The 24,209-nt window shown below is 37.1% G+C and overlaps 3 protein-coding genes and 1 long non-coding RNA gene across 5 annotated transcripts; 2 read left to right on the plus strand and 2 right to left on the minus strand.

Moving 5' to 3' along the window:
• Positions 1-506: 506 nt before the first annotated feature.
• Positions 507-2,534, minus strand: LOC103941830. The gene is made up of 5 exons (XR_007256125.1): positions 2,010-2,534; positions 1,773-1,851; positions 1,479-1,686; positions 1,021-1,394; positions 507-833 (listed from the first exon to the last, which is right to left on the minus strand). It is a non-coding gene; the product is annotated as an uncharacterized LOC103941830 (long non-coding RNA).
• Positions 2,535-4,833: 2,299 nt separating this feature from the next.
• On the plus strand, positions 4,834-8,077 carry LOC103941834 (B2 protein-like). Of its 2 annotated transcripts, none has more exons than XM_009352029.3 (6): positions 4,834-4,959; positions 6,106-6,672; positions 7,088-7,188; positions 7,335-7,418; positions 7,520-7,630; positions 7,733-8,077. In XM_009352029.3, exons 2-6 carry the CDS (start codon positions 6,135-6,137, stop codon positions 7,778-7,780), a joined length of 882 nt encoding a protein of 293 aa, XP_009350304.2. In that variant the 5' UTR covers positions 4,834-4,959; positions 6,106-6,134; the 3' UTR covers positions 7,781-8,077. The 2 variants fall into 2 exon arrangements, with proteins under 2 accessions (XP_009350304.2, XP_009350306.2); XM_009352031.2 differs by lacking the exon at positions 4,834-4,959 and adding an exon at positions 4,966-5,106.
• Positions 8,078-8,506: 429 nt separating this feature from the next.
• On the minus strand, positions 8,507-11,302 carry LOC103941835 (transcription and mRNA export factor ENY2-like). The gene is made up of 5 exons (XM_009352032.2): positions 11,139-11,302; positions 10,825-10,912; positions 10,597-10,691; positions 9,815-9,891; positions 8,507-9,011 (listed from the first exon to the last, which is right to left on the minus strand). Exons 1-5 carry the CDS (start codon positions 11,291-11,293, stop codon positions 8,938-8,940), a joined length of 489 nt encoding a protein of 162 aa, XP_009350307.2. The 5' UTR covers positions 11,294-11,302; the 3' UTR covers positions 8,507-8,937.
• A 10,762-nt stretch (positions 11,303-22,064) lies between these two features.
• Positions 22,065-23,913, plus strand: LOC125467873 (cytochrome P450 94B3-like). The gene has a single exon (XM_048578646.1). It carries the CDS (start codon positions 22,265-22,267, stop codon positions 23,792-23,794), a length of 1,530 nt encoding a protein of 509 aa, XP_048434603.1. The 5' UTR covers positions 22,065-22,264; the 3' UTR covers positions 23,795-23,913.
• Positions 23,914-24,209: the final 296 nt, after the last annotated feature.

Genomic DNA, 24,209 nt, shown 5'->3' on the forward strand with positions numbered 1-24,209 from the left:
GCGAAGCAAGAGCCAGTTGAAGATGTTTTCACTGATGCGTATGTTTCCAATGTTGCTCAGAGCATGCCTCATGCTTATGGTGACTACCACTGAAGCAGGTTTTCTTGGAGCAATCACTTTAAGAATTGGGTAAATAGTTTTCACCTCATGTGAAGAAACCACTGTTAAATTCCTTCCCTGATGTACGTTTTCATCTTAAAGTTACAACCTTTTTTATGTAATTGTTAGATTCATGAACTTGTTTAGATGTAAATGTTAGATTCATGAACTTGTTTAGATGTAAATTTTAGATTCATGAAGTTGTTTTAATGTAATTGTTAGATTGATAAACTTGATTTGTTGTAATTAAGAAACCACTTTCTGTTGAATCTGCAGTATTTCACGTTTCGAATATGTTAGTTCTTTCTGCTAATTGTCTACTGATCCAACATAAGATAATCGTAGTCATGATCGGCATTTGAAACCAAGGAATTGAATCTGCAAACACAAACCCGGCATCCACAAAAACTAGCTGTGAAATCGTCAACTATATCTCCCTTGATAAATCTTCAATATCGTTAAACTATTTTATCAGTCACACTGTCATCGCTACGGTAAAAGTTAAACTAGTTATGGATGGTTTAGCTCCACCTTCTGATTAATGATTTGATTGATCTCCAAACTATCTTCTAAAGTACCAAAAGTTATGACCAGTTCCTGCTATGCTCACTGCGGAAGCGGAGGAGGAGGCGCATGGGATTTCGCTTATCTGAGCCAAGCAAAAATTCCAACAGCAAGGATTATCCAACCACATACGTCATACTTGAGATCGCTGTTCTTGTTTTTCTTTGAGTCTGCAGAGCAAGGGAGAGGGAGACAAAGTAACAATCCGTCAACAGATAAAGTATAAATAAAAAAAAACAAATGATACAAGGACCCTGCTGTAAATCGTTGGCAAAGCTTAATATCTTTTAGTAAATAAAACACGAACATAAAAGAACAAAGGTATCAGAAAAGAGAACCATGAGACTGAAAAATCACCTTCCCACCAGTTGAAGTAGAAGGTCCGGCTCCAGCAGCAGCCTCCATCCCCAATTGACCTAAACCATGCTTGCGCAAATCCGAGTACAGTTGCGGCCCCTATAAACACAGTAATTAGTAACTTTGTGATTTAAGTCTCACATTCATAAGCTGATAGAACAGATAAAACAGTTTCAGTTCTAGAAATATTATAATCAAGAGCAACCGACTTCTCAAGAAACCAACAATTGAAATTTCTATGCGTGTCTGGCTACCGCAAAATGGATGCCAACACAGAATTTCAGAAACAAAACCAAGCAAGGAGACCAAGTTAGAGAGCAGTGCATCTTAGCAGCCACTTCGAAAGACTTGCGATACAGATCATTTCCCGACTCCTGCAAAAAGAACATAAAATACTCACTACACATCAAAACTTGAAAAACAATACCAGTCTCTTTGAAATTTTTCAGGGGAAGTACCTCATTTAGTGCCTTCTGGAAGCACTGAGACGCCTTTTCGAAATAAACCCTTGCTTCATTCTGGTCCGGAGCAGAAAATGCGCGAGCAGTTTGAGCATTTCCCAGACACAATGAGAGCATCATGTTTCCTAGGATTAATCAACAATGCCTCCTCCAGCTTCGAAATAGCACACAAACCCGCATTCGCAAACTCGAAACTCTCAAATTACTAAATGAAAAAACAGTTCCAAATTTCAAATTACTGCATGGAGAATTCCAACATCTAAAATAATTAATCCAAAAAAAAGTTGGCACCTAGAGTCATCTTCTTTGATTCCAAAACATTCTGAAACTGGGAAAGCTCTAGCAGAGCACCAGCCCACCTCTTCAAGTTCTGCAATTAATACAAAAAGCCCAGATCAAAATTGAACTTCTTTTCTTAAAAAAAAAAAAAAAAAAAAAAAAGCTCGAAATCCACCAAATTGATCAGCTCAAAAAAAAGACGGAAAATGAAGAAGGCGAGCGATAAATTAGGTGGAGATCTATACGAACATCGGCATCGATATGATTCTTAGTGTAGGTGGCTTAGGAGATCTTGCGGCGTGTTCGAAGTAGAGGATGCGATCAAAGTCGCTGTGCTGCAAATCCATGGCAATGGAAATTTGCTAGGGTTTTTGCGTGTTCCGTACGGAGAGTAGGGTTTAAGGAGAGGAGTACAGTGAAGTGAGTCCGCTCCTTTTTTGAGCGAAGGAAAATCGGACCGGACTGCCTGTCACGGCCCGGTCGGAAAGGTTTGAACCTATTTACATTTTTTTATATTTTTTGAGCTCCACGGGTTAAAAGTTATGACTACAATATGTTTTTATTTATTTTTTTATATATATTTTTTTATTTTACTTGCAATTTTATTAAGAGGATTGATAAAGGGAATTGTTATTAGTACTCCAAAAATTTCATTTGGCATTCTAAACTTCTATAATTAGAAAGAAAAATACACTTATGAGGAGTGTAAAATGAGATTTTTGGAGTGTTAATAGCAATTCCCTTAATAAATTAGAAAGATGGAGATATATATCAACATAGGCAACGAGAGGGTTCTTGTTTTTAAAATTTTCTTGCATTTTTATTAAGGAAAATTAATGAAAAGGGCTGAAACTTTGAGTTTTAACAATAAGGACAAAAGAAATGGTAAAGTGAATAATACTAGGATTGACTTTTTAGTGTAAAAATGTGATTTTTCATTAAAGTGAACAGTACCGTGGGTCTTTCGTTAAAAGTCTCATTAAGGATGAGTTCTAACCTATTTTTATCAAAAACACTTTCAAATATTTTACAAGTATTTCTAAACAAGCTTTAAGTTTCAACGACCGCCAGACCGTAAGACTTTCCCAGGCAATGTTTTCTATTTGCATTCCCGTCTCTTGACGTCAGTGCAAAAAGGGCAACCAGAATCCAAGTCCATTATGAACTTCAGCCCAAAATCAACCATTTGATGGGCCGGTCCCTTACAATGCTCGTGAACCAAGAAAAGGCCCAAAACATGAGAGATTTGGGTGAGCATGACTTAATAATATCTAATGTTGATTTCGCTTTTTTTTTTTTTTTTTTTTTTTAAGGGAATTTTAACAAAAAGCTTCCGATAATGTTTACTTAAACGAAAAATTACATTTTTACACTAAAAAGTCAATCATGGTACTATTCACTTTACCCTTTATTTTATCTTTATCATTAAAACTCAAAGTTTTCAAACCTTTTTCATTGTTATTATTATATATTTTTTTATAAGCAATATTGAGGAGCGATGGTAGCCCAAATAGCATGTGCAATGACAAATACTCTTAATATTTGACAATACTCACGCGTTACATGGCAACCAACCCCACCAACTATGAGACATTATATAAAAGATTGTTACAACTTACAAGTTGATGATATTTAAGCAAGCTTGGTCTGCAGCTCAACAAACAACCGGGGGATTTGTTGTTCATGGTTAAGGTCTACGAGCACGTGGTTACTTCTTTTTTTTTTTTTGTCCGGGTACAGACAATATCAAAAGCGAGAGATTTAAACATAAAACTTCGTATGTGACAACAAACACACTTACTTATTTAAGGGATAGATTCATAATTATAGTCATAGAACGTAACATGGGTATTTGCCGACACATAGAACCAGAATATTGCAAAAAGTGGTAGAATCTAAATGAGAGAGGATCCTCGTCAGATCTTCTTTGTGAGGATTCCGGATATCTTTTAATCATATTCGTTTATTATACATCGTACAGTCAGTTTTTGTAAAATGTTGTTTATATTTAATTTTAAATAATAAAAAATTACAATAATTTCAAATTGTATAATATATGATGAACAAATGTAATTAAAGAATTCTAAAATTTGCATTAAGAAGAAATCTAATTTCGAAATTGGACGAGCATGTTGGCTTTTAAGTACTTAAAAGACGTGAAAGTGGGAGCAGGGAGGTGGCGACAAAGGACGACGGCCCTGCACTGACCCCGCCTGCTTTTGTCACTTTTTTGCCTCATTGGACTCATCACATGCTATTTGTCCAGCATACCGGCCGACTTGTGTGCTTCCCTCATTTTAAGGGTTACTGATTTTAATTTCCAACCTCTTTCATATATATATGCGCGAGAACTACCACTAGGTTAACAGTTTGATGGTATTTTGAGCATACGAGTTTTGAACTTGATATTACTATCGATCTTAGGATGAGAAATATCGTTACAAGAAAAGCTAGTTGATAATTTGACCAAAAACGTGAACCAAAAACTCCAAAAAGCTCCACAAATTCACATATTGAATAAAAACTTTACAATCGATCAAATTTAAGTAACATTTTATCCTAATAATGTAGTGTTGCTAGTACATGTTGCAATTCGTTTAGACATGATTGTCACATTATTCGCTACTGCGGCTTTTATACTCTAACCATCTAGTTTTTGAACATCATAGAGTTAAACTCACATATTAGAGTCGTAATTCATCATCTATGTATCTCTTATCACATATGTTAACTATCTTATAATTGTACTTCAAGTATCTACAAGCTATTATTTCTCCATTTAGTGAATAAGTATTTGCGTTTCATGCGCTGAATAACATGATGGTGAGGTTGAAAATTTGAAAACCTATATGAATTTTTCCGACCTCTAGAAGAATAGACTACCGTGATGAAGTAACTGGTTGATTTTTTTGTTATATTTTTAATAAAGTAATTGATACTAACATTTTTTTTTCATGTTATGCAAATGTAATTTTAGCTTGAAAAATCATGTGAACCTTTCCACGTAACCGATACATCCCATGAATCGTGATTCGTGACGCTCACGACTCGCGTAGATTCAAAATCCCAATTGGCAAGAAATGTAATTAAGAAAACACCCGAGGGCACTTTCGGTAAACTGAAACATATATATAACGGTAAAAATCTAGCTGCCATCCTCCTCTGTCGCGTTTCCTGCTTCACAGGGCAAAGATAAAAGGTAAGGCCTTCCCTCTGATCCCCAAATCTAGGGTTCTTCTAACCAGTTGAAAATTCACTCTCACTCCAGCAAATCAGAGCCAGCCTCCATTTCCTCTTTAAACCTAATAATGGAAGATTTTATCTGCTAAATCTCTCTGTTTAATTGGTAATTACTTGCTACATTTGGCTAATTGCATCTGGTACTCCTCAATTTCTTTTGTTTTGCTATTTTTCTTGCTTTTAATCTCAAATGCGCGTCTGGATCTTTGATTTTGATTTTGGTGTTTATAGGTTGATTTTAGGAATTTTTGTGTTTTGTTAGCTGATTAGTTCAGTTTTTTCACGCTTTGGAATAATTTTATTTATTTTTCTGTAATTTGGTTGACTTTTTAGCTGGAAAAAAGTTTAACCACCTCAGTTTTCTGGGTTCTTATTATAGGTTAATTTTTTCTCGTGGATGTCTGTAGCGCAAAATTCGAAAAGCTTCATTTTCGAGCTTTTTGTTTATTTTTCTTCAAATTTTGAGAAGAATAGTGTTACAATTTTGGAAAAAATGCTGAGAAATGGATTCCCATCCCATATTTGTAGTGGATCTGTGTTTGTGCAAACCCAATGAGTAATACATAGGAAACCAAAAAAACCTTTTTATGTGATTTTAGGATTTAATATTTTAATGCATTCCATTTTTAAAACTATCGTGATTCGGGTAAATTCTGAACTTAGCTGTTGGAAAGACTTTATTTTCCTAATATACAAGGCATGAATAAATGTTCTTTCATAAAATTATTTTCATTGGAGAAAACTGAACTTCGGGTTGATGTGGTGTTAAATGTGTGCAGTCTTTCCAATTCTGTGGTTATGCAGATTCAGATTCAGAGACTTGTATATGGTTATATTCTGTATATGGCTGCGACCCAATTGTGAACTTTGTGTACTTGTCCTTGCTTAATTTGTGGAATCAGCCATCAATGGTGTTTAACCAAAGTTCCTTTTGGCATTTGGATAGTTATTACTGCCTTTGTGCAATTTGTTTAGATAAGCATTTCCTTATTATACGTATTTCTATATGTTTTAACGTTTTGAGTTTAACCAGTTTTCTGTTCTCAAGCCGATCTTTTAGCTTTCTAGTTTCTCAATTAATATCTTTTTCTTGTCTGTTTTACAGGACCTGTCGATCTGAGTAGAGTTTGCAAGATGGAGAGCTTGAGCAGCTTTTGGCAGTTGGGTGATGAGCTTCGAGGGCAGTCAAAAGTCGCAGAAGATAACAAATGGTTAATGGCCGCTTCAAAATTGGCTGAGCAGACAAGGGTAAAAGGCGAGCGTATGAATAACCTTGATCTTTCAAAGGGCCCAGTTGAACAAAGGGCAAGGGATAAATTTGGATTCCAGGAAGATAACAAGTTTGAAAGCCAATACTTTAACATGCTGAGCTTGGATTCTAAAGTAAATGAGAATATGTGCAAAAGTTCCTTCAGGAATGGCATGTACAACATGAATGCAGTTTACCAGAAGAACAATGCAAGCATTGCGGGAAACATGACTGGTAACAAGTATAACAACAAAGAAATCAACAACAGCAACAATAACAACAACGAATCTGCAAATACAGTTGAGAAAAGGTTCAAGACCTTGCCGGCTACTGAGACGCTCCCAAGAAATGAGGTGCTTGGAGGTTACATCTTTGTATGTAACAATGACACAATGCAGGAAGATTTGAAGCGACAACTATTTGGTAAGTTTGACTAATTCTCAGCTCCCTTCAAAATCTGTTTTAGCGTTTTACACTTTTTTAAGCTTAAATTGCGGTCTACAAGTGAAGGTCCAGGTTTAAATGGCTGACTTTTACCTGGCATTCCCTGCATGATGCATCTTTACTGAGATACTAGTTCATATAAAGGGTCCTTGAGTTTGGACCGGTGCTTATTATGAGTATGAGTATCCATAGGGATCTGCACTCATAAAAATTATAGGAGTATGATACATTGGACGGAATAGTGTTGTGATTTTAGTATGTATACCTCTAGCCGTGCAACTTAATTCCTGAGTTAACAAATGCAGATTATGCTTTTGAATTATATATTTTTTATTCCTTTTTTTGACACTCCAAGTAATTCTCATGTGTATCAATCATTATATCTATATGGTAGGTTTACCTCCAAGGTATAGAGATTCTGTTCGGGCAATAACACCAGGGTTGCCATTGTTCCTCTACAATTATACAACACACCAGCTGCATGGCATTTTCGAGGTTTGTTCTCAAACTTAGCATATTATATTCATATGTTTTGACTTGACTGCAATATTCTTTGTAGTATAGAAAGTATGCAGACGTGGACTACGATAGGTCATTATGATATTAGCTTATTGTTTCCTCTTTCAATTGGTTTTGTGTAGGCAGCGAGCTTTGGTGGTTCAAACATTGATCCAACTGCTTGGGAAGACAAGAAGTGTAAAGGCGAATCTAGGTTTCCTGCTCAGGTAAATTTGAAATGATATAGTTGAAAGTTCTGGTCCTTCAATATTTTGCACGTATCCAATTTTTTGATGGAGACTCTCCCTCTGTTATACTCGATTATTAGGTAAGGATCCGTGTGAGAAAAATCTGCAAGGCTTTGGAAGAAGATTCCTTCAGGCCTGTCTTGCACCACTATGATGGTCCCAAGTTCCGTCTTGAGCTGTCAGTTCCTGAGGTATGCATGGCATCTAAGCCATTGGTTGCATTTTCTACTCCGTTCGGTTTAATTGTAGTGACTTCATGTAAACCCATTTGATGAGTTTTGACTATTTTGCAGACCCTGAATCTATTGGACCTATGCGAACAAGCGGGCTCTGCAGCATAAGCTAAATGTTGGCAGCAATATGCTGATGTAGTAGGTTTTTATGGTGCATTCCAGCTTGTGTGCTTTCAACAGATTTTCCATGGAGCGCAAGCTTTGGGGTTAAATCTGGTTTTTCATTTTTCTTTCCAATTTTCTTTATCGTCTGGAGTTGTATGGTAACAGTTATACAGTGTTACTGTGAGTGAGCGCTGCTGAATAAGCGAACGTGTCTCGTGAAGCTGCTTGTTTTAAGTTGTACAACATTTGAAAGCTTTGATAATGATGAAAACACAAAGTCAGGTCGATGTAAAAGCGAAACGACTGCTGTGATGTTGTCGCTATATTAACTAAGCGGAAGGGTAAGTTTAGTTTCATAATGAACTAATAATAATATAATTCAAATTACTTTAACGAGAATCAAATCTTAAGACCTTTTCACTTACAAGTGAAGCGGAATCTCTAAACCGGAGTACTAAGTGGATGTGCTATTAATTTTATTCTGGCTGAAATTCAACAGACAAGGTGTTTTTTGGGTTCTTTACTACCATGAAGGGGTACGTGATGAAGAAAATCATTCCAAATCCTAATTTCAAATACATGAATTAAAAAATTTGATACTAAATTAGTCTTTCCACATGCACAAATGCAAAATATGTACTTACTAATTTCTAGAAATTGTTATTGACACTCCAAAAATCTCATTTCGCACTCCAAACTTTCTATAATTAGTAAGAAAATTACACAATGTAAAATAAAATATTTAGATTGCTAATAAGCGTTCCCATTTCCGGTACCAAAGCATTTATTTAGTATCCATAAAGCTACTTGCAGCGCGCCACACATCCGGATCATTCTCTCCCCCATCACTGGCATAAATGATTGCAGAATCTTTACAGAAATGAAACAATTCTCATGCGTTCGCTTTAATCCCATTAAAAATTAAAAAAAAAACAGTTGCCTCCCTCCACCCTCCAAGCTGTTCACTAGTGGAGTTTCATTCAGCAAAAGCTGCTTCATCATCATCAACATCATCATCATCACCATCACCATCATCGTCATCATCATCATCATCATCATCATCATCATCATCAACAAGAACAACAACAACATCATCATCATCATCATCATCATCATCATCATCATCATAATATTGTCACAACCAGGAACCACACTGTGCATCAAATAGCTGCTGACATGAGAAATGTACGAATTCTTTGCAAAAGTTCCGCCTTCACAGAATCGGGGACGGAGGCTGCGTATAGCAAATTTAAACAGTGAGATCAACTAATTCGAAGACACAAAGAAGTGAGTACTAACTGGCAAACGGGGGATCAACATCTCGTTAACATGAAATTGGATGAAAGTATGTCAAGGTCAATCGAGATCAAGGTAACTTGAATCTCTTTTAATTCTAAGACTACTTTTCTTGATTGTAAATATACGTACGCTCAGTTTCATTTCATTTTTCCGAGTAAATCGCAGTCTCACTTACAGAGGATAAGATTGTGAAGGAATCAATCAAGTTTACTACAGAGGATAAGTGTAGTATTAGTAACACCAAAAAAAAAAACCTCGCTCGACCTAGAGTGAAGGGGTTTTGATGACCATAATGATCAGCACCACAAGAAAACAGATACACCATGACCGCAAGGGCCGGAAAACCACCTTCCCTGGCTCTGGTAGCTTCCTAAACCACCTATTCTACTTAATACAAGACTATCACTCCGACCCACATGCCCACCCGACTTCATTACGTATGCTCAAAGACACCGTCATCTAAACAATCCTTAATCCCTCACGGACACCACCAGCACATTTTTACAGAGATGTCCAACTCCTCCCACACCATCCATCATGCTACCCCGCTCCCACAAAGACACCATCAACTATTGTACTCTCAATGCTACCTTTGCATTACGCACACCAAACACAGTATGCCATACGAAAATTGGTAAAATAAGATGTGCAAGTTTTCCACAGAAAAACAAGGCCTTTCATACAACATTGAGAGTTTAAAACAATCAAAAGAATACGATGCACGACAGAAAGAGTTACCTCTGCCCTTTGGGGTGATTACATGTACAAGGTCATCAACCGTAACATTGTTCCTCCCCTTTTTCTTTATAAACGCCCTAACATGAAAAAGATATACATGGGTTAAAACATGCTCAATTAGCAACCTTGATATGTCAACACTTGGTTGGCTGTACGAAAACATTATGTTAAATACACAGAACGATATTGAAATAAAGAAACGTAATGGATGATTCAATGTACACGTTATCAAATAGTTCATGACTGAAGCCATCTTAGTCAGCCATTTAGTCCCTACAGTTCCCATACAATCGAGGTTGCTGTAATCCCAAGGACAAGATTCAGCTTACACAACCATCGAGCCCCTAGGACCATGCTGCAACCTCCAAGAGGAAGATGTGGAAATCAGCAAAAACCAGTTGTCTTGTAGAGTAGATACCAACATGACCTCAAATCAATCTTCTCCCAAGTGTTGCCTAAATTGATCAACATCGAAACTTGGTTCGTTGAATTTTTAACAACTGTCATACTTTTGAGGCATCACAAATCCAGCGAGGGCGCATTTTAAAAGATTTCCAATCGTCCCACACCATCAGGTTACTATGACAAGACGATTATATATTCTAAACAACTCTAGTCTGAAGGGAGGGTGAATTGAATTCGAATTGAGTACAAGAGGGCGGGAAGATTAGAGAGGTCAACTCTCCTAACCCGCATCAACCTCGAAATTACTCATCAAATAATGAAACTTTACTGTTTACTGACTCCATACAGTGTAACTGATGAATTGGTCCCATAAATACCTGCAAAGAGCTTTCATTTCATCCTTCCATCCACACTCTATCAGCCTTTCCCTCAGAAGCTCCATCAACCTCTCCTTTTCACCGCTCTCAATCAACTGTAAAAATCAGGCAGCAAATTCGAACCAGAAACCGGAAAAATCTTAAGTCAGCTCAGTAAAATCAACCCCACAGTTCCAAAAATAAAAACAGTAACAATAAATTAAATTAAATTAAAATAAAACACTACACCTCGATGTTGATAAGCTCTTGAAGGGTAGGTTCTTTTTCTTGATTTTCTGCAGCATCCGGCGTCGGCGGACGATTCACAGATTTCCACCTTAATTTTCCAACAAAATACGCACAAGTACAAATTAAAAATCCAATCTTTTTAACACACACTCTGCAAAACACAAATTAAAAAACCCCCAAAAGAAATAAATCTTATACAAACCCAACTGAGCTTGCTAAAAATTTTCATTCATTAATTTTTTTTTCCCGGGATTTTTTTCACCCCCCCATGAATGTAAGGAAAACCCTAGCTAAGGTCAGGGTAGGGGACTGACATGGTTTTGGCAAACGGAGACGGAGAAGATCTCCACCGTCGAACACTCTGTGACTTGAAGGAGGAAAGTAGATTGATTGATTGATTGATCAGGATAATTGATGATGGTGAACGAACTATTGGGCTAGGCCCAATCATACACATCGCCATGCCCATATTGGTATATTTCACAGTATTACCACCTAAGCCAAGATTGGTTAAGTTGAATCTATGTCTGGATTAAAAAAAAAAAAAAAAAAAGTTGAATCTATGTCTTCTCCGAATCTTTGTGTTTGGTCATTCTAACATGAGTTGAATGCTGATAGAGTTGATGAAAATAACCCTAATTATACGTTTTGATGAGTTAAGGGATCAATGGTCATGAATTTTTAGTTGAGGGACCATTACTCCAATGAGATTAGAGTTAAGGGATCATTGCTACAATTTTCTCGTTCTAAAATGAACCAATTAATATATAAAAGGGTGGTGCTACCCGCACACATTTTTATCTCTCACAAACCCTCTCAATTTTCAATCATTGAATCGAATGAATATAAAAAGATCAATGGATGGAAATTAATAAAGGCATGTAGGAGGTAAAAGGGGTATACGAATAACACTGCCCCATATAAATTGCCCGACCTATCTTGGACTTTAATGGATAGGGTCTCTCAAAGAAGAACCTATATGATTTGGTACGTTGTTATTGTGACTACATGTGCTAATAATCCGACATGTAATGCGAGTTGCTCTTCTCGAAATAGATGAATTTAGAGCTCTTCTTGGATGTATCGTGAGGTGTAACCCCTCATCACCATTCCGTTTTGTCTTGTCATGGGAGAGTATATCCTGGTTACACCCCAAATTTTACTCGGTCATAAAACGTAAGCTATACAATACTATAAGTCATCACGTTACAACACAAAATTAACGTTACACTCCAAAAGATGAAATAAATACTAATCGGAACTGTTATTAGCATTCTAAAAATCTCATTCTACACTCCTCACAAGTGTATTTTTCTTTCTAATTATAGAAAGTTTGGAGTGCCAAATGAGATTTTTGAAGTGCTAATAATAAGTCTCATACTAATAAGGGGATATTTTAATAGTTACACTCCAAAATTTTGCTCAAAAGACGTACATGAAACATTTTACTATCACATAAAGTCTATGTATAATAACGCATTATCATGTGCGTATTTAAACGTAACAATACAATATTGAACCAAAACACTATAGTCTGAGTGGCTGTCCATCTGTAGACCAACGCTCTTAAAAAATTTTGTCAGCTACAAGAGAAACATGATTTCTATTCCTAATGCATGGAGGATGAGAGCACATTAACACACGTCTTATTGGGGAGAGGCAGGTGTCATTTTGGTTACAAGATGCAGCCATGCGGGCATGCAGCTGGTTTCGCTGTACATAAATCCTGCACGGCTGGTTTTCGCTGTACATAAATATATGTGCGCACTTTGTCGACACCTTTAATTACGCGGCTAATCAGATTTTTCAATGCACCAAAACGTGAACACTTTTGGTGATTGTCCATCCGATGTAATCAAAACATATAGAAATTATATTTTGTGCTCCTAACTTCTACACGAGGGAAATGGCTTGCATATGCCTCTTGAAACGCTATTATCGTTTTAAAATGATATTATAATATTATGTGTTTAAATTTGGGAAGTGTTATTGGCACTTTAAAATTTTCATTCCACCTTCCTCACAAGTGTATTTTTCTTTCCAAATATAGAAAGTTTGAAGTGTAGAATGAGATTTTTGGAGTACCAATAACAATTCCCTTAAATTCTAAATAATATTGTATTATTGATCTAAAACGTTTCTTCTCAAGACTCTACGGTTGATTCTTTTTAATGTGCAAAAACACGTCACATTGAATATCGCCTTAGCAGAGGTAAAACTGGCACTAGCGAATGAACTATCAATTCTGTTCATATGTTATATTGGTTCATAAGTCGTATCTGTTTGTATTTGCATAAGTTCATACACTGGACAAAACTACATCAAACACTTGGTCTTAATTATAGAGGGTGAATGAGGGAGAGGATTTTGTGCACTTTATTATTAAGATGCGTAAAATAATTGAATATACATATGTGCATTTCACACCATGACCGAAGAAAACAAAATTAAACTATATAAATTAATAAATAATTAACCAATTCAAACCCTTGTAAAACATTGCGGTTGCCGGAAGCTACTTTTTGCTTAGTCTGAGTTCATGTCTAAGATGGGGAATATTCATATCACTTTTCACGCATCCATTTTTTTGTTTTCTTTGCAATGATTCTCTATGTTTTGCATGTGCTTTTTTCGAGATTCCTGCGAGTCTATGAGTTTTCGTGCCAAGGTCCACCAAGCTATCCCGTCATCGGGTGCTTCATTTCCTTCTACAACAACCGCAACCGCATCTTGGATTGGTACACTGACCTCCTTGCAGAATCAACCACCAACGCCATCGTCGTGGCCGGCTTCGGCGCACCGCGGAACGTAGTCACAGTCTACCCGGAAGATGTGGAGTACATGCTCAAGACCGGCTTCAACAACTTTCAAAAAGGCAAATCCTTCACTGAAATTCTTGAGGATTTTTTGGGTATATTCATTAATTGTGCTCGGTGAGCTTTGGCGCACCCAGTAGGCATTCGTATAATTAAACTAAACATGGTAAATACCAAAAATATATATGATAATATTTGTGAATTTTTTATATATTCATTAATCTTCAAAGTGGAGTATATATAGGAGTTACGATTGATATTACATATGCACTTCATCAATGTGGGACAACAGACTACTATTTACACTTTAACTAATATCTAACTTGCAACACTTTCTCTCAAGTTAGAGCAAAGATGTCACGCATGCCCAACTTGTCAAGCGAGTTGGAAAACACACTATTAGACACAGCCTTAGTAAGTACATCAACGAGTTGATCTTCAGATCCCATAAACGGAAATATAATAATTCTAGCATCCAATTTTTCCTTGATGAAATGTCAATCAATCTCCACATGTTTTGTTCGATCATGTTGCACTGGATTATGAGCAATCTCAATAGCAGCCTTGTTATCACAATGGAGTTTCATAGCACCCTTGGTTTAAATCCAAGATCTCTCAACATTTTTTTCAACCACAACAACTCACATATACCATGAGACATACCACGAAACTCAGCTTTAGCACTTGACTTAGCCACCACTTTTTATTTTTTGCTTCTCCAAGTAAATAGATTACCACCCACAAACACAAAGTATCCAGATGTAGATCACTGATCAGTGATAAAACCTGCTTAATCTGCATTTGTATACCCTTTGGCATTCAAATGACCATTCTTGGAGAAAACCAAGCCTTTGCCAAGAGCCATCTTCAAGTAGCTCAAAATACAGATTATTGTATCCATATGAGTTTCACTAGGTGAGTGCATAAACTGACTTACCACGCTAACTGCATAAACAATGTTAGGGCGAGTATGAGACAAATAAATTAATCTCCTCATAAGCCTTTGATACCGTTCCTTATGAGTAAGATCTTGATCCAAAAATAAGCCCAGACGATGATTCTGCTCAGTTGGAGTATCAACAAGTTTGCAATCTAACATACCTATTTCAGCTAACAAATCAAGAACATACTTCCGTTGAGACCAGAAAAATACCATGCTTGGATCGTGCAACCTCGATTCCAAGAAAATACTTCAATTCACCCAATTCTTTCATCTCAAATTCAGTAGCTAGGTACTTTTGAAGGCGTTGTATCTCATTCTAATCATCACCAGTCACTATCATGTCATCAACATAAATAATCAATGCAGTTAGCTTACCATTTTGTCGTTTTATAAACAAAGTATGACATGAATGACTCAGGACATACCCAAACTTCTTCATTGAACTTGTAAACCTTCCAAACCACGCTCTAGGAGATTGTTTCAAACCATACAAAGCCTTTCGCAACTTGCATACAACACCTTTTCCAAGAGATGTTTCGATACCAGGTGGGAGATCTATATAAACTTCCTTCTTAAGATCACCATGAAGGAAATCATTCTTAACATCAAACTGCAACAAAGGCCAATCCTGGTTTGCTGCTAAGGATAGAAGAACACACACATTATTAAGTTTGGCAATAGGAGCAAAAGTCTCCTAATAGTCCACCATATAGGTTTGAGTATAACCCTTAGCAACTAATTTGGCTTTATACCGGTCAATAGAATAATCTACTTTGTGCTTAATAGTGAACACTAATCTACATCCAACAACTTTCTACCAAATCCTAAGTAGAATTCTTTTCCAAAGTTTCCATCTCAACTCTCATGGCATTCACCCACTTAGGGTCAAACAAAGCATTGTGCAATTTTGTTGGAATTAATACACTAGATAGCTGACATATGTAAGATGCATATGGTTTGGACAAACGATGAGTAGACATATAATTATTAATAGGATATTTGGCCTTTGCATGCAGATCAGGCTCATATTGTACTTTAGGTTTTCCATGATTAGCTCGTGGAGGCAACTGATAAGTAGAACAATCGTCAGAATTTACCTCATGTATGTCACCATCTTGTACCAAACTATTAGAAGAATCATTATTGGACGAACCATCATTAAGCAACTCGTTAGACATACAAGTAGCATGCAATCGATCATCAGAATGTAATTCATCAGACATACTAATAGGCAACTCGTTGGGCACATTTGATCTGTCGTCAGTAGAAATAGTTTCAGGAATGATAGGTAACCGATCACTATCTATAGTCGACTAATCAGTATCACGCAATATAATAGATTATGCCCCCAACTATGCCTATAACACATCATCCATACCATCTTTTCAAATCTGCACTTAACTCTCATTCTCCTTATGAAGTAGAGAGTTAGAAGATGACTTCATAAAATACGAAACTTTCTCGTGAAAGGTGACATCCATGGTAATATAAGTTTTCTGAGTCGGACGATGATAACACTTACAGCTTTTCTGATTGTTAGCATACCCAATAAATACACATCGAAGAGCACATGCATCAAGCTTACTCCACTGATGAGATAGACATGCACATACGCAATACACCCAAACACCTTTGGAGGAAGTTTTGATACAGAAACAAGAGAAACATGTTTTTGTAGCACATTAAGCAGTGTCTGAAAATCAAGAACCCTACTTGGAACACGATTTATCAAATACACAGCAGCCAAAACAGCATGACCTCATAAATGATTACGAACACATTTATCCAACTTCAAAGAGCGAGCAACCTCCATTATTTGACGATTCTTCCGTTTGAACACACCATATTGTTGGGGGTGTAATCAGAGTAGTCGTCTGGTGAATAATACCCTAATCACGAAAAAAGCATGCCAAAGTGTGATTCACATATTCTCCTCCGTTATCAGACCTGAAGACCTTAACTTTGGTATGAAACTGAATAGACATCATTGCACAAAATTCTTGAAGAAGCAAAGGAACATCACTCTTATTTTTCATCAAGAACACCCAAGTTAATTGAATACAATCATCAATAATAGTAATAAACCAACTAAATCCATTAGAAGTAACCTTCACCGAACACCACACATCAAAATGTATTAAATCAAATGACAAAGTAGCTTTAGAATCATTTAACTGAATGATGGATGTCTCAATCATCAATGCCACAACCAAATTTGATGTCTGTCATCCACTTTAGCACTTAAAACTTGATGATTATTTGAACCGGAAACAACAGTATCCTCCATAGTCAAGATGTACAAACCCACTATTCTTTTACCACGACCAATTATCTTCTGAGTTTGAATGTCTCGAAAATAACAATACGTAGGGTAGAAGTGAGCAGAACAATATAAGGTATCAAGTAGTTTTCTCACCGACAAAAGATTGCACTTAACATTAAGAACAAGTAAAGCATGCACCAGTGATAAGGTCGGAGTAAGAAAGATAGTGCATTCACCATTCACAGGGGAAGGTGCTCCATTTGTAATAGTAATATACGGATCACGAACATAGTCACATAACTCATCAAACACTCTAGAGTCACTAGTCACATGATCAATGGCCCCAGTGTTAATTATCCATATATTTGTTCCACCAACATAGCAGATCACTGTTCACAACACTGTAGCATATCACTGTTCACGGCACTGTGCAAGCATTGTACTGTAGCACGACACTATTCACTTTTTTTTTTTTTTTTTTAAATTTATTTATATATATATATATTATTTTATTTTTAAAGAAATCACGACAAAGGTGGGCACAAAATTAAAGCACACAGGTCACCAAGAGCAAGTTGTTCTGTTGCCATATTAAACTAAACATGGTAAATACCAAAAATATATATGACAATATTTGTGAATTTCTTATATATTCATTAATCTCCAAAGTGGAGTATATATATGAGTTATAATTGGTATTACATATGCACTTCATCAATGTGGGACAACAAACTACTATTTATACTTTAACTAATATCTAACTCACAACACGTATTGCATTGCACCATCTCGTTTTATGCTGAAGAAGGAAGGTTTAGTTTTCAAACCCCGTTCTGCTCATCTTTGGAGAAGGTATGTGTCATCTCAGTCGCTGGCGTCGAAGAGGAATGCGCAAGTGAGCTCATATGCACCATTAATATCTAGTCACCCCGTTGTACTTACCTCTACCATGATAATATTTTCTCAACTAGGGAGCTCATATGCACCATTGATCTCTAGTCCTGAAAATCATTTTCTGTAAAAGGATGCATACCGTCTGAAATAGCCCATACCAGAAGATGACATAAATGGATTAAAAGGTTGCGTTTGTAAAAGTTTTGTCTCGTTGTTTATAACTCTATTGAGAAATAGACTAGTTTAGTCCAGGTGATAGAGTTATAAATGTCGAGACCAAAATATGTTTGCCCTTTAATTCATTTATGTCATTTCAACGATACGGGCTTGATCACTGGTCGGACTGTTCGAGTTGGTCTCAAAGTTTATAGACCAGGTACAACAAACTGAAGAAACTAACTAACTGATTGAATCGGGGTTTACCTCAATCTGGGGCTTTCAACGTGTGAAGTAATAAAATGTGTTTAGCAAGCTTTTGATGTTTAGACTTTACGGGGTTTGTGTGATTATCTTTGATTAATCAAAATATTACTTAACATAACTACATGTACTTAGCGGCAAAAAGGGACGAGAACAACGACAGGACAAGCGTGGAGTCGGTGTTAATTATTAAAGATCAAAGGGGGATATCATGAGTTTATCACTAATCCTTTTGATTAATCAATCACTAATCATTCCCCCAGCACTAATCCTAGTACTAATAGCTCATTTCTCCATCAAACCATCAATTCCAAATTTCCATCAGCTTCACTTTCAGTTGTCATGCCTGTCCTCTTCCCTCACATCAGCATTTTGCTTTTGGTCATTTACTTTCCTCTATGGCACCGGGGTCTGTCTGCCGTATTAATCAACGGTGTAAATTTCTCTCATGATTCTCTTTTATTTGAAAGGTTACGATTAAGGCATTTCAACATTTTGTGTTGTCTTTTTTGTTTTTTTTTTTATAAAGATAGAAATAAAATGAGGAAGTTGAGAGAGGATGGGAGGGAGAAAAGAGATTTGAAGGAGAGAGAATCATACTCCATTAATAACCTGTAAAATTGTAGATGCTCTGAAATGAACCAATTATTATATAAATTGCATGAGCTATCTTTAGACTTCAATGGATACTGCAGCCACATGTGCTAATAGAACGTGTGTGATGTGAGTTGCTCTCCTTTAAATAGAGGGACATAGATTTAGAGCTCTTATTGGTGCTAATAAGACGTGTATGATGTGAGTTGCTCTCCTTTAAATAGATGGACATAGATATAGCGCTCTTATTGGTGCTTATTGGTGCTAATAAGATGTGTATGATGTGAGTTGCTCTCCTCTAAATAGATGGACATAGACTTAGAGCTTTTCTTGGTGCTAATAAGAGTTGTATGATGTGAGTAGCTCTCATCTAAATAGATGGACATAGACTTAGAGTTCTTCTTGGATATGAAAGAAGTTGAGATTCCACCATAAAATCAATTGTCAATATGGGAAATATAATAAGCCTATGCAAGTTTCCTCCTCTCATCAATATGAGATTCATTCTCAACACGCCTGCCCTGGCGTGTTGAGAATTTTCAAGCCTAACAAGTATTTTTCAAGTCTAATATGTGGACAACACATCGGAGTAACGTGGAGCACGTGTGACCATTTGACTTTACACGTGAGACAACATGTTCTGATATCATGAAGGAAGTTGAAGTTCCACCATAAAACAATTGGCAATATGGAGAGTCCAAATTTATTTAGAACTTCATGCAAAATCTCTCTTCTTATTAATGTGATATCATTCAACAGATATAACCTGAGGTGTACCCCTTCATTAGTATTTCTTTTATTCCGTTTTGTCACATGATGAGAGAGTGTATTTCCTGGTTACACCCCAAATTTACTCGGCCGTAAGTCACAAACTATACCATACTATACAAGTGAGTGGACGTATCATAATTACACTCCAGATTTTATTCAAAAAAACTTATATAAAACGTATTCATCGTCAAGTGACGTTATCTTAGACGAGTGGCTTTCCATCCATGGACCAGAGGCCGTATAGGCGATAGCTTTACTACAAGTGTCTAAGCGAATGAAAGCAGGGAGACCCAGCCAGAGCTCTCAAAAGTCTTGTCGGCTACAAGGGAAACAAACAAAAGGATTATTCCGAATGTGTGGAGGATGAGAGCATATAATCTGAACCGTCCATATCTAAAGACACGTGTCTGAATCTGTTTAGACCCGGACAGTAACACACGTCTTATTGGGGAGAGGCAGATGTAGATTTGACTGCAAGACGCAGACATGCAACTGGTTTCGATGTTTTTATATGTACAATTACGCAGCTAATCTGCCTTTTCAATGCACAAAAACGTGCACACGGTTTTGGTGATCTGCCGTCTGATGTAATCAAAACATATATGCATTGTAATTTGTTCTCCGAATTCCTCCACCAGGGAAATGGAAGGGGATCCTAATCCATTAAATCAAGTAATTCGTATCGGTGAAATTTGATCCAACGTCTGAAATTACTACAACTTTTAAAATGGGCCTTTGTTTGTAACTGTTGGATTAAATTTCAACGGCACGAATTTTCCGATTTGATGAATTAGGAGGAAGAGATCCGGAGATGATTCATTTCTCAGAAAAATAGCTTACATATGCTTATGGAGACACTATTGTCTTTTTAAAATGATATTATGCTATCATATGTTTGAATTCTATGTAGTACTTTGTTATTAGTTTGGAACATTTCTTCTTAAGAGTGCATAAATTGTTACTCATACGCTATTGTTTACATGTTCTTCTTAATTTTTGACTGTTAGATCGAATAAATTGAAAAGATGAATAGTAAAAAATTAACAAAAATGTGTGAATAACTATTCTCAACAAATACGGGCACCTTGACTCTGTTGGATGTGGAGAAACACGTCACATTCGGCTCAATAATGGCCTTAGTGGAGGTAAATCGAGCACTAGCTAGTGATTTGATTTGAGTAGGATTAAGTGTGAAGTGTCTTCGGTGCTAGTATCTGATTACAAAAATGGAAGGCTTATGCAAAATCTTATGACACAAATTAAATACAAGTTTGTTAATCTTGCATCTGTTCGTGCGTCGTATGAGTTTGGACGCCAGACAAACTACATCAAACACTTGATCTTAGTTATAAAGTGTATTTGCTACTGAGTATATAAGTTCAGTAATGTTAGAGAGCTAAAATTTTAGATTAAATTTACAAACTAAATAAGTATCACTAATAAGAAGTAAATATGTCAACACTATCAACACTTAAGTAATAATTCAAGGATAATGCTAGGGAGACTAAAGTTTTAAACCAAATTTACAAATTAAATGATGCGTCACCAATATGAAATAAGCACATTAAGTACTTAAGTAATAATCTAATCATCAATATCAACATTCACATCATTTGGTTTAGAATTTTGGTCTCCTTAGCATTTCCCATAATTAATCATCAACTTTCACATCATTTAGTGTAACAAATTTAGTCAAAAAATGCTAATCTTGCCACATAATTGTATTATCATTTGTATTAGCTTTCTAATAGAGATGAGACTCATATAAGATGGCGAACCCTACCTTTATTAGAGAGATGGTTCCATAGGTGGTAACCGAATTTAGTTTCCAGGCATTACCTATATATGTACTCACTTTTTTAATTGGTCCAATAAAAAAATTACACATGTTCTTTACTTTTTGAAGCTCAAGAAAAATTAAGGGGTGTGCTATTCATGCACCCCTTTTTACTTCCTGCACACTCTTTTTCAATTTTTGACTGTTAGATCAATTGAATTAAAGAAGAGCAAATGATAAAAATTAACAAAATGTGTGTTGGAAGTAAAAATGAATGTGTGATAGCACCATCCAAAATTGATAGCATGTCCATTATTTTTTAGACCAATAAAACATGTGTTAAAATAGGATTGGACAAAATAAATAAGGCGAGTACTTATCAGTGGAAAAGGATCCCCTTTTCCTGAGGATCATGTGATCGTGACCGTTCATCGTATTTCGTGCGGTCAGTTTTCGTTAAATACTATTTATATTTAATTTTAAATTTTAAATCTAAAATAATTTCTGACTACACAATGTACGATGAACGGTCACAATCATAGAATCTCTAAGATCCTCAGAAAAAAGAATCCGACGATGATCATTTTCGCTTATCAGTGAGCCTCATCAAGTATTATCCGTACGAGGGAGAGGATTTTATTTATTTATTTTTTTGGTTCGAAAGTTATAAACCGTGAACAAATGATTAGTTGAAGAATTGTTTGTTTAGTAAAACAACCTAGAAATTGGAATAATATAATTCCTTCATCATTGGTAGTACAAGCATTGCACCGACGACTGTGCACTTTATTATTAACATGCATAAAAAATTATTGAATATAAACATGTGCATTTCACACTGTGACCGAAGAAAACAAAATTAAACAAAATAAAAATAAATTAACGAATTCAAACCCTTATAAACATGCGGTTGCTGGAAGCTAGTTTTTGCTTAGTCCGAGTTCATTGAGTTCACGTTTGAGATGGGAATACCCATGTCGCTCTTCACACATCCTACATTCTTTGTTTTCTTAGCAATGATTCTCTATGTTTTGCACGTCTTTCTTTCGAGATTCCGGCGAGTCTATGAGTTTTCGTGCCAAGGTCCGGCGAGCTATCCCGTCATCGGGTGCTTCATTTCCTTCTACAACAACCGCAGCCGCCTCTTGGATTGGTACACCGACCTCCTTGCAGAATCAACCACCAACACCATTGTCGTCCACCGCCTCGGCGCACGGCGGACAGTAGTCACGGCCAACCCGGATAATGTGGAGTACATGCTCAAGACCAACTTCAACAACTTTCCAAAAGGAAAACCCTTCACTGAAATTCTTGGGGATTTTTTGGGATATGGTATATTCAATGTGGACGGCGAGCTTTGGCGCACCCAGCGCAAGTTAGCAAGTCATGAGTTCAGCACCAAGTCTCTGCGTGAATACATGGTGAAAACGTTGGAGGAAGAAGTGGAAAAGGGTCTACTGCCGCTGATGGAGTCGCTGGCGACGGCGGCCCAAGTGGTGGACTTGCAGGAGTTGCTAAGGAGATTTGCTTTCAATGTGATTTGTAAGGTGTTTTTGGGTGGTGAGCGGTGCTGCTTGGATCCCTCTGTGGCCAATCCGCCGCTCGCAGGGGCTTTTGACACGGCGTCGGAGATTTGCGCAAGGCGCGGAGCAGCTCCCGTGTCCATAATTTGGAAGATAAAGAGGTGGCTTGGAGTTGGTTCGGAGCAAAAACTAAGAGTCGCGATTGAAGAAGTTCATGCCTACTTTAAGGACATAATCGAGAGGAGGAAGAAGGAGATTGAAGAAGCTGAGAGGGATAGCGGAGCTCACGAAGACCTTCTAACTCGGCTAATAACGGCGGGGCACGAGGAGGAGGTGACGAGGGACATGGTGATAAGCTTTATCATGGCGGGGAGGGACACAACTTCAGCGGCAATGACATGGCTCTTCTGGTTGCTTTCCCGCCAACCGGGTGTGGAGGAAGATGTGGTGAAAGAGATCGAATCCGCCGGAGAAAAGATGTCGGATTTCGAGTCGTTGGAGTTGAGCTTGTTGAAGGCATGCCTTTACGAGACCATGAGGCTTTATCCACCGGTTGCTTGGGACTCGAAGCATGCCGTAGTTGATGACTTGTTGCCCGACGGGACCCGAGTCCAGGCCGGCGACAGAGTGACCTATTTTCCCTACGGGATGGGAAGAATGGAAGCGCTGTGGGGGAAGGACCGGTTGGAATTCAAGCCGGACCGGTGGTTTCTTGAACCGGACAAGGAGAGATCAGCTCTGAAAAAAGTATGTCCTTACAAATTGCCTATTTTCCAGGCAGGTCCGAGGGTTTGTCTGGGGAAGGATATGGCTTTTATTCAGATGAAATATGTGGTGGCTTCGATTCTCAGACGGTTTGAGATCAAGCCGGTTGGTTCCGGCGAGCCGGTTTTCGTGCCGCGACTGACGGCTCACATGGCCGGCGGGTTGAAAGTTCTAATCCGCAAGAGAGGGGACCGACAATATTAAAATTAGGAGTCAATGGTTCTGAGTATTTAAGATTTATTGGACCGCGTAACATGCGGTTATGCCTCAAATGTAACACAAGGATGTTGTTTATTTTTTGTCAAAAGGATGTTGTTTATTTATTTATGTACATAATGCATATAGTAAACTCTACTGCACGTTCCATAAATAAATATAAAAACTCTACTGCACGTGTCTCGTTTTGGTTTGTAAATCACGATCATCAGACGTTGGACATAATTTCACCTATTGTCCCGATAGATTTACCCATTTTCACTTTCGTTAATATAATTCGTTGAGCGGTGATAAACTCACCCCATTGTTCTATCTCCTGTCCCCACTCCGTTTCTCTCTCTCCCCACCACTCTATCTCTCTCTTAAACTGAGAAAACTCCTGATCACCCACCACCACTCCATA

The sequence above is a fragment of a genome, unplaced genomic scaffold (genome assembly GCF_019419815.1).
Source record: "Pyrus x bretschneideri cultivar Hongxiangsu unplaced genomic scaffold, Pyrus_bretschneideri_v1 Contig13, whole genome shotgun sequence".
In the NCBI taxonomy this organism is placed as follows: Eukaryota; Viridiplantae; Streptophyta; class Magnoliopsida; order Rosales; family Rosaceae; genus Pyrus; species Pyrus x bretschneideri.